This window comes from Protopterus annectens, chromosome 2.part0, assembly GCF_019279795.1.
Source record: "Protopterus annectens isolate FY-2018-M chromosome 2.part0, PAN1.0, whole genome shotgun sequence".
NCBI lineage: Eukaryota > Metazoa > Chordata > Ceratodontiformes > Protopteridae > Protopterus > Protopterus annectens.
In genome coordinates this window covers 1,938,148,034-1,938,158,033 of record NC_056728.1, presented here as the reverse complement: position 1 = coordinate 1,938,158,033, position 10,000 = coordinate 1,938,148,034, and the positions used below count along the sequence as shown (strand labels likewise).

Below are 10,000 nucleotides of genomic sequence, written 5' to 3'. Positions count from 1 at the left end.
AAATAAAACTGCAATAAATCCAATAAATCAAATAACACCACTAAATCAAATTACTCCATCCTGCAGTGTATGCTAAGTGAGAATGAGCTTGAAACATTGGACGCTATGCAGTGGAGTGGGCCATGGAAATGTTTTTAAGAGATGGGGCCAAAGATGAGATAGATGTGAGAAATTGAAAAGACAGGATATGGACATGTCATAGAAGGACATGGAGAACATCTAGCCAGCTGAGTAGCAGGTTATAATATTGTCCTCTGAGTTGGGCAATATGGTGGAAGAATGTACAAAAATAGATGGGTCTGATAGAGATAGAAATTGCAGAATATAAAATTATACAGTTGCTTTTGCAGGAACTAGATCTTTTTCAAGAAGTGGATGCGGTGCAGGTATAGTGGAGCCAGGCTGAAGAGCAGCGACTTGATGTAAAAGTGTAGCGACTTGATACAAAAGGCCCATGGTAAGAATTAACTTAAAAGAAGATCAGCAGATCCAGAGATACTCTGGTTATGGATTATATCATTATACCCATAAGTTTCAACATAATGGACATAACAGCATTAATTCATTTAGGCAATATGTTTTTTTTTTTTTTTTTAATAACTTTTGAAATGTTTGCATTAACAAAGAAATGTATTAGTGTGATATAAAAGAAGTACTAGTGTGCTAAAAAAAAAGCTGAGTTAAAGATGTTCTTTTTGAATATTTATTATGAACTACATAAAATAAAAGTTGTGGATGGCAGAAAAATATGGAATAGGGATTTTTGTAACATTGAAAAATCAATTTATCAGATTGCATCATGTTCCAACCATAGTGATAGTAAATGGAAAGAAATACTGGGGTCAGCTGAAACCATTATTTTTTTTTTCCGGGTGTGATGTCTTTTATTTAATTCAAGACTGTTCCAAGAGAATATCATTCTAGAAAAAATGTAATCCCAGGGCTTGATTCCAAAACACTTGGACCACTTACTAAACCCTTATCATTATTTTGCACCACATTTTTCTTATAGAAATTGTTCATTAGTTCATTAATTTAACTCATTTTTATATGTAGTTGTTTTACCATTTTTTATCTATACTGTTTCTCCTTTTACTTTTTTCTCTCCCGTCTCAAATTATTTTCTGTTTCTTCCTCATACTCTTCATGAAACCTTAACTTCTCAAAACCTTCTTTAAAGTTGTTTGCTTCTAAAGTATTTCTCTTCATAATTTTGTTTTTATTTGTATTATATAAATTTTCTTCACAGTTGTTTCATTTTCCCTTTTCTGATCATTGATTGTTTTGTTTTCATCACTTTTGTCTGTATTTACCTCCCATTGATCTTATTGCCTCCAAAATCTAAAGTACCTTATATCTTACCTTCTTATACTTGATAATTGATTGTTTGTATATCAATAATTTTGCTTGTTCATTATCCTTATTTTCTAATTGTTCTGAATGAAACCATTTTTTTCTTTCCTTCAGATAATCTCCCATTGAAACATGATTTTCCTCTTTCTCAACAAAGAACTGCATTAACAATTTGTTATTGACATCATTTCCTTTTTCAGATTTACCAAATATACCTAATGACATTGTACCATTATCTGTGTATAAATTTCTGAAATTCACCCACTTTTCATCCTGTCTTTTATCACAATCAAAACTACATTTTTTATCACATTCAAAACTAATCCAAGTGACTTCAGCAGGTCACTTAATAATTACGGAGGCATTTATTTATTTATTATTTATTTATTGACATTTGATTACAGGGAAGGTCTGATTGGGTAGAAGCCCATTTTCAGTGGAGGCCCAGCGAGAAAAGCTCCAAATTATTACAAACCATTTTAAGAACAATCATTTTGCAATCTTTAGAAATAAAAGAAAAAATGTGTAATTTAAATAACTATAACAAATTACACATAATATGAAAAACATTGGTTAAGAATTGATACAAGTTATATGACAACACTTTAGTATTTATAGAAATATTCAACAGTTTGTACAGAAATTAAAGGTGAGTTAGTCGAATACGAACAGGAATAGCAATACAAAGTGAGGGAAATCAGGCTTATGGTACATTTAGAGAGAACGTCAGGGAAGAGAACTTGACAGAAGTAAGGAACTAAGTGAAGAAGGGAGAGTAATGAGTTATAAGCAATGGAAATGTACTTGTTCACATTTAGGGATATAGTTTACCCTGGTTTTGAGCAAGAACAGAGCCACATTTTTCATAGGAAGTCTTTCAGAGTGGTTTTGAAAGATGAAAGGGAGAGTATTGACCAGAAGGATACAGGTAAGGAGTTCCAGGCCTTAGAAACCTTGTTTCAATGCAGACAATGCCCTACAGATTAGATATGTTTGCAGATAGACAGGAGTTTTTATTCAATGGATCACAATGACCAACTGGGAACATAGTTGTGTAGAATGTTTTTTAGAGCTGGAGAGTCAGATGGATGCTGGATGATTTTATAGGTGTTAAGAATCTGTGAATATGTTAGCTGATGAGGCAGTTCTAACCAATTTGGACTTTTTAATGCTATATAGTGGTGGGTTCTGCAGGGTATTTGCTGCAAATTTAGCAAATTTGTTACAACACTGTTCAAGTTCTAATTTTTGTGAAGCCTGTAGGTTAGTGAGGATTGCAGCACCATAAAGAAATCTGGGGAGAAGATAAGTACTGACAAGTGTAGTTTTAGTTGCATCAGTGAAAAGGTTTTTGGCTCTGTAAAGCATCCCTAGTTTTAGATGAGTTTTTCTTATGCAATTTTATATATGCAGGTTGAATGTAAGATTATCATCCATTATCGCCCCTAATAATCTGCTATGAGAAGTGACTTCAATGGTTGTATTATCAAGAGAGGAGTTTTTTTTTTTTTTTTAATGAGAGAGGGACTTGGGGGGGGGGAGTAGTAGTTTGGTGTTTTTGGGGTTGAATATGAGTTGTGAGCTACAAAGCCATGTTTCAGTGGCTGTTAAAGCTTCCTGAGTAATTTTCTGAGGTGTATCATGTTGTTAAATGTGCAAATTAGAGTGGAATCATCTGTGCATTATATTAGGCTGGCCTGTTGTATGGCTGTATAGATGGTATTGGTGAAAATATTAAACAGGAAGGGACCAAGGATAGAGCTGTGTAATACACCAGTGGTGAATGACAGGTAAGGAGAAAGCCTGGAGTGCCATTTTACTGACTGCTACTTACTAGACAGGTATCTTTGATAAGGGTGGGTTGAGAGAGACCTAGTGAGGACATTTGAAGTTTGCTGTGACAAACTGTCATAGGCTTTAGACAAGTCTAGAAATAAGGAAGAGACTAGTTTGCCATTATCTCTATCTTTATTGACAGTATCTATATAGATTAGAAGGGCAATGTTAGTACTATTGGAAGAATGGAAGCCATGTTGTATTGGGGACAGGAGTTCTTTCTGCAGGAAGTAGTCTAGCATTTGTTTTTGTAGTTGTAAATTTATTAATGTCTGTTGAATATCCTGCATTGTGCAGGAGGATAATGTGTGACTTCTTCCAGAGAGAGGGGAATGTCCGATTCCTGGATTGGCCTATATATAAGGATTGATACAGCCTACGCAATGCTATTGGCTGCTATTTTTAGGTACTCACTTGGAAGGTCATCACTTGAAGACAAGCATGGTTTAAGTTTGTTTGAGTAGTTTTATATATGATGTGGGCACAGGTTTGAAGGTGAAAATAAATGTGGTGATATGTGGCTGTTGAATAGGGTTGGTATTAGATGTTGAGGAACCCTTGGCTAGAGATGCTATACTATCTATACAATAAGAGTTTAACTGCATTGCAGTTTTGAATGGTGAGTTATCAGGATAGAGTTGTGGGTTGAATTTTTGGCCAGGATGTAAGATTTCTTTAACAGATGTCCAAAATTGTTTCGGGTAGTGTTTTGTATTATTCTGAAAGTTATTACAGCATAGCTTTTTGACTTCATTTATTTTCTTTTTAGTACAACTGCAAAGAATTCTGAAGTTTTCAAGATACTGAGATGTTTTATATTTTGCCATTTTTTTCCATGCTTTTTATCTATTCAGCATTAGCATTCAACTCTGTTTAGATAGCCAAATTGTATTTGTGTTTAGTCTCTTCCTTCTAAGTGATGCAAGACTGTTTAGGATATTTAGAAAAACTGTATTGAATTCATGTATAGCATTGTCTAAGGAGAGGATGTTTAGGACGATGCAGTTAATAGATGATAGTGTAGTAATGAACATTTCTGGATTAAACTTGGAAAGGATGCATGTTATTTTATAAATGTGCTGTTTAACTGGATGTATGAGCTGTCTGTTTATATAGATTAGGAGATGATAACCAAGAGAGTCTGACATTGTACCTGTAGTGGAATATTTGCTAGAATATGATACTAGAATCCACTCTAACAGGGAATTTGATGTCTTGCTATAACATGTGGGGTTACTAATTAGTTGTGTGAAACCATTTGTTCATGCTAGATATAGGGGAGTTAGAGTTTATGTCCAACCAATTGACATTCACATCACCTAGTAGTAGTTTTTCTGGTGGAAATGTTAAGGATATCCAATGCAGGATATCTTCCAGTATCGCTATACTGTCACTAGGATGGATGTAAAGAACTATAACGCATATTTGTTTATAACCGTTTGTTTGGAGGAGAGCAATAAAAAGCTCTGCTGAACTGAATTTTGATATTGGTTTGCTGTACGGGGAAATGTGGTAGGTGCTGAGAAATATTAAAGCAATACCACCAGCTTTCCTATTTATACTGTCATTATGGATGATATTATAGCCAAGAGGTATAACTTTGGAGTCATTTATGCTGGGTTTAACCCAAATATCAGTTACAGCGAGAACATCTGGATTATGCTGGATAATCCAGGCATGTAGCAGTTTTATTTCTCCTGCTTCTAACATTTACTGTACCAAAAATTAGATCACTTGGGTTGGGGATTGATTGTTGTTGAGTTACAGAAGCGTGTGGGAGACAATTATCTTTGTGTTCCTTGTGATAGGTGTGGCCAGGATTAGGGTGCATACTTCCTCCTAGAAAAATTTTAGTATTTTGGGGAATTAGGTATACTTGTTTTTTGGAGAGGCTTCTTGCACTTAATTTTGATTTGTTTTGGTTTGAAGAGCAATTAACCAGTCTATAGTTGGAATGAAGATGGGGGGCAATATTAAAATAGGTTTGGTGCAATATGTGAAGAGTGTAAAGAGGAAGTGAGGATAGGTTGTTGGGACAGAGTTGTACAGATGTTGAGAGATATTATTGGGTCATGGAAAGATGAAAGATGGCACAGTAGGAGGAGAAGAAAAATACAGGATAAGCTGGAGAGAAGCATAATTAAGTGCAGAAAGGTGTGTTTAATTGATGCCAGGTAGTGGGGAAGTATCATGAAGAAGGAAACGAGAAGTTCCCGGTCAGTAAGAGATTCGGTGATGGTGAATTCTGAAAGCTGGGAGAAGATAGGTAAGGAGAGAAGTATTTTCTATAAAAAAAGAGAGTTAGGTCGTCCTGGTATCTTCAAATGAATGTAAGGAATGGAGGGTTATGAAGGGCAGATGGTATAATGATTTAGTCAAAATAGGAAGATATCAGATTTTATTTGGGGAAAGTGTAAGATGCAAATTCTTTTCACTTCCCAAATCATGTTCCTTTTCTCCGTCTTTTACTGCTTCTTATTCCCTTTCTTGTCTCTACTAACTAGGTTCACATTACTCTGTTTAACTTTCCTAGAATTAGAGATCAGTATCCATCCAAACATTGCATCTGCTGTTTTCTGTTACCAGAGCTTACCAGTTTATCTCCCATCATGTATAATGTTCCATACTAATTCCATTTAATTCAAATGATACAAATAATTTAATAATTACATTAGTCTAATGTAAGGTTATTTATTTGTATTCTCCGCAATCATTAATTCAAACACTACCTATGAATTAAGAAAAATCTCCTCACCCAAGCCAGCACGGTTTCTGCCCTAATCATAGTACATCTACTATAACAGTGTCCTTTACTCAAACGATCTCTAGTGCTAGAGAGAACAAAAAAATTAGTATCATGCCTATTCCTTGACCTCTCTAAGGCCTTTGATACTGTCTATCATAACCTACTTCGGTCCAGACTCTCCAATCTTAACTTCTCCAGCTCTGTTCTTTCCTAGTTGTCTAGCTATCTCTCTAATAGATTTCAGTCTGTTACATGGCACTCTGCAACCTCCCCTTTCCTCAAAGTCCAAATAGGAGTTCTCCAAGGCTGCATCCTCGGATCCCATCTATTTAACATTTTTATCAACAACCTCTATCGCTCCTGTCCTAACTTCTATTTAATTCAATATGCTGACAATTCTACAGTCATTTCCATCTCTGACAATCGCCTCACCGACACACTTATCCAGGAATCTCTTCATTCTATGGAGAAATGGCTAACTTTGAATCAACTCCTACTCAATCCAAATAAAACTAAACTCCTTCTCTTCCTCCCTAAATCTCTCCAACCCCTTAAATCTACCTTTACTGTCTCCTCTCTAAACAATACAACTATAAAGGCTGAGTCCCACACTAAACTACTTGGTGTCATTATAGAACACTTGATCTTCACATCCATAACAGTATTAGGAAAATTCATCAAAATATTGGCCTTCTTTACAGAAACAAAAGATTCCTCACAAATGAATTCAAACTCACTCTAGCTCAAGCTTATCTACTACCCAGTCTATTTTATTCTTCACCTATTCTCACCTACAAATTTGCTGTCAAAACGTGAACTCACTTATTATAAAATTCCTAGAATTTCACTAATCAACCCTCTCACCGCTGTCTTTCCTTGAAAAAGTTAAATTGGTTTGAATTACACCATCAGCTGCTACTGCCGTAATTTTATTTGACACACTCCATCCTTAATCAGCCCCACTGTTGTCCTGCCTTCTCAACGCTCACCTCTCCTTACATACCTCACCACACTCTTCGCAGCTCTGAACACCTGTTGCAAATCTACAAACCTAACAAAACCAGTGGTAATCTTCTCTATAACCACTCTGTGGCCACTGCCTAGAATAAGCTACCACTATAGTTAAGAGCAATCACAAACACAAACTGCTTCAAAAAACACAAAAATGCTATGGCCATACTTGATAGTATCTTTTCCCACCATCTGCCTTATTACTTTGCTCTCCTACTAATCTATTTCCTGTAGCTCTATATCTAAAAGAAATAGTAATGCTCATATGATTTTACTCTTATTTTGGATTACATTGAACTACTGTTCTGTCATATGTTTATTTTTTATTCTTTATGAGTATGTATTATAGTATACTTTGTATAATTGCTGCTATACTGAATGGTATTGGATGTAATGTTAATATTAATATATCTGTACTTTTAATGTGGTTCTTTTACTGACTTTGTTGTTTATTATAGCAATAACCGACGCCTGGGTGTGGGTAATGCTGGATTTACCCACGGTTGGCATGGTTTGGTCACGAGGGCGAAGCCCAAGTGACCAAACAAAGCCAACTGTGGTTAAATCCAGCATTACCCACACCCAGGTGTGGGTTATTGCTATTATACAATGACATTATTTAAGAAAAAAAATAATAATTTTCTTAAATAATGGCATTGTATAATGCCTCCTTGCTGCCCTTCTGCAGCTGTCTGGTATTCTGCGGCAGTTCTGATGTACTGCGCATGCGTATGCCTACGCAGTACATCAGAGCTGTGGGCAAAAGCAACGGAGAAAGCAAGAGCTCCGTTGCTTTTTACAAACTGTCTCGCTATGTTAAACTCGTTTAACATAGTGAGACAACATTAAAAAAAAGCAACGGAGAATGTCCGTTGCTTTTTTTAATGCTGTCTCGCTAGTGTGAAGCAATGGAGATCTTGTGTTCTCCGTTGCTGTAAAAAAAAAAAAAAAAGAGTTATAGTAATGGAAAAAGTCCGGGCGACCGGACCTTTTTCCATTACTATAACTCTGATTTACAACGTGCACACTGACCAATCAGCGTGCACGTTTTTTGAATTTTAATGGGGGGTCGTTGTATAATGCATATGTTTGTTTTGACGCTTTTCTCCTCAGGTCACCACTGAAAAAGGGCATCCACCCAGTCGGACTAACCTTGCCAACAAATGTCAAATAAATAAAATAGATAGGATACAAAAACTGTGCATATGATGAAAGCAATGACTATAATTTTTCAACTGGAAGTAGGAAGAGTGAAAAATATTAAATATAATAGCTACATGATGAATATTTGATTACGTGATTTATACTTCAATCTAGTATCAAATCTGATATAAAATGCATCGTATAATATCAAGGACAATATTTATTTCACTATATGAAAACCTAGTTAATTATTAACTTTATTCATTAAGCATGGCAGCTAATCACACCTTAGGCTACTTCTAACCCAAATAGCAGCCACAAAAAAAGGGGTATTAAAAAAAGTGTATGAAAGAAGGTTGGTTTTAGGAATATTTTTAATTTGATAAGTAGACATATTTGGATGGGTTACATTAGAAATGTAAAAGGGCAATTAAAAATCATGAAGAAAAAAGTATGAAAAAATATAAAAAATGTGGAGGACTGAACTAGGTGATATGGGGTTATAAAGGAAAGGGTGACATAAGAATAACGAATTAAAGTTACTATTATCATGCTCCCGGATAAAATTCGAGGTAACAAAAACGACAGGAAGGCTTTGAATATTTTTGAAATAGGAGATTTTTTTGTGGTGAATATTGTTGGAAAAGTGTCCTGTGAAAAGTAACACAAAATAGAGACATTAAAAGAAGGACTGTGCAATGTGTGTAATACTGAGAAAAAATTAACAGTTCTTAAAAACACTCATGACATGAATGTTTTTAAAAGCCCTTACATGGGGATGACCCTATATGGAAAATATAAGTTGGAAGCATGGTGGAAACTGAAGAGTGGGACAAGATTGTATTACTGCAATATAATATTTGAAGAACTGCTGTATAACAAAAGAAAAGATAATGGTGAATTAAAGTGTGAAGCAAAAAATGTCTGCGGTATAAGGGGTGGGGGGGCTAAAATGTTATGACTGCATTACAAATTATATAAAGTGTAAATATAATGAAGATTTAAAGAGATGAAAAAAAGATTAAACATAAAAAGCAATTCCTACTATTTTTGATAAGTGCCATGGGATCTTTTACATAACCTGAGCTACGACTAACTCAAGCTAATGGGACCTTGGTTTTAACATGTCATCTAAAGGACAACACGCTCAGGTGTGCAGCACAATCTAATGTTGTACTACAAGTTCAGCAGTCCAATCACCTGGAGTGGGAACAGAACTCACAGCCTTCTAATCTAACATCATCAAAGGTGAGTGAGATACCTCCTGCATCACTGGCACTGCTAGCTATTTCTGTTATTTGAAGTCAGATTAAGTTCAGACTTTTTTCATGACTACTGTAAAAAAATGAGGTTGTGTTGCTATTGGTGATTTTTATGAATTTGACATTGTGCTAGGATCGTAAGAAATCTCAGTTCTCATCTTAAGAAAAATCATCGAATTGTAACAATGTAACTGCATTGCAAATAATCAACACTTTGTTTTACTGAAAGTGACAAAATATTGTTTCTTACCAATAAAGCAATAGCATTTTACCTATACAAGTTGGTGGATCTGGTTGCCAGAAGAAGCGGTTATCTTTCTGCATGCATGTTATTTGTGCTGTTCCTTGTATCTGATACCCAGGGTCACACTGGAAAGTGAGAGTGTCACCAGGCTGCCTGCTGTCTCCGTATTTGGTGCCATTCAGAGGTGTTCCAGGATTATTACATGTGGCAGCAACAGAAGCTGCAATCAAACAGATTTTCTGTGTTACTTTGAATGAGAGTCAAATACACTACTGGTATAATATAATGTCAGAGGTGCATATTAAATTGTGATTTTTCTGCAGAGTTTTCACTTTGTAAAATAAACATACTGTTGCAAGCAGCACAAACAAGAGTAATGTGACTTTCCATACCTACAACAAGCAT

At 35.3% G+C, this 10,000-nt stretch overlaps 1 protein-coding gene across 1 annotated transcript in view; it reads right to left on the bottom strand.

Moving 5' to 3' along the window:
* Nucleotides 1-10,000, bottom strand: part of LOC122792903 (CUB and sushi domain-containing protein 1-like) — a 4,548,980-nt gene that overhangs the window by 3,460,512 nt on the left and 1,078,468 nt on the right. The window contains exon 16 of the mRNA XM_044060461.1: nucleotides 9,624-9,815. Within this exon, the coding sequence (XP_043916396.1) occupies nucleotides 9,624-9,815 (192 nt within the window). The remainder of the gene's footprint in view (nucleotides 1-9,623; nucleotides 9,816-10,000) is intronic.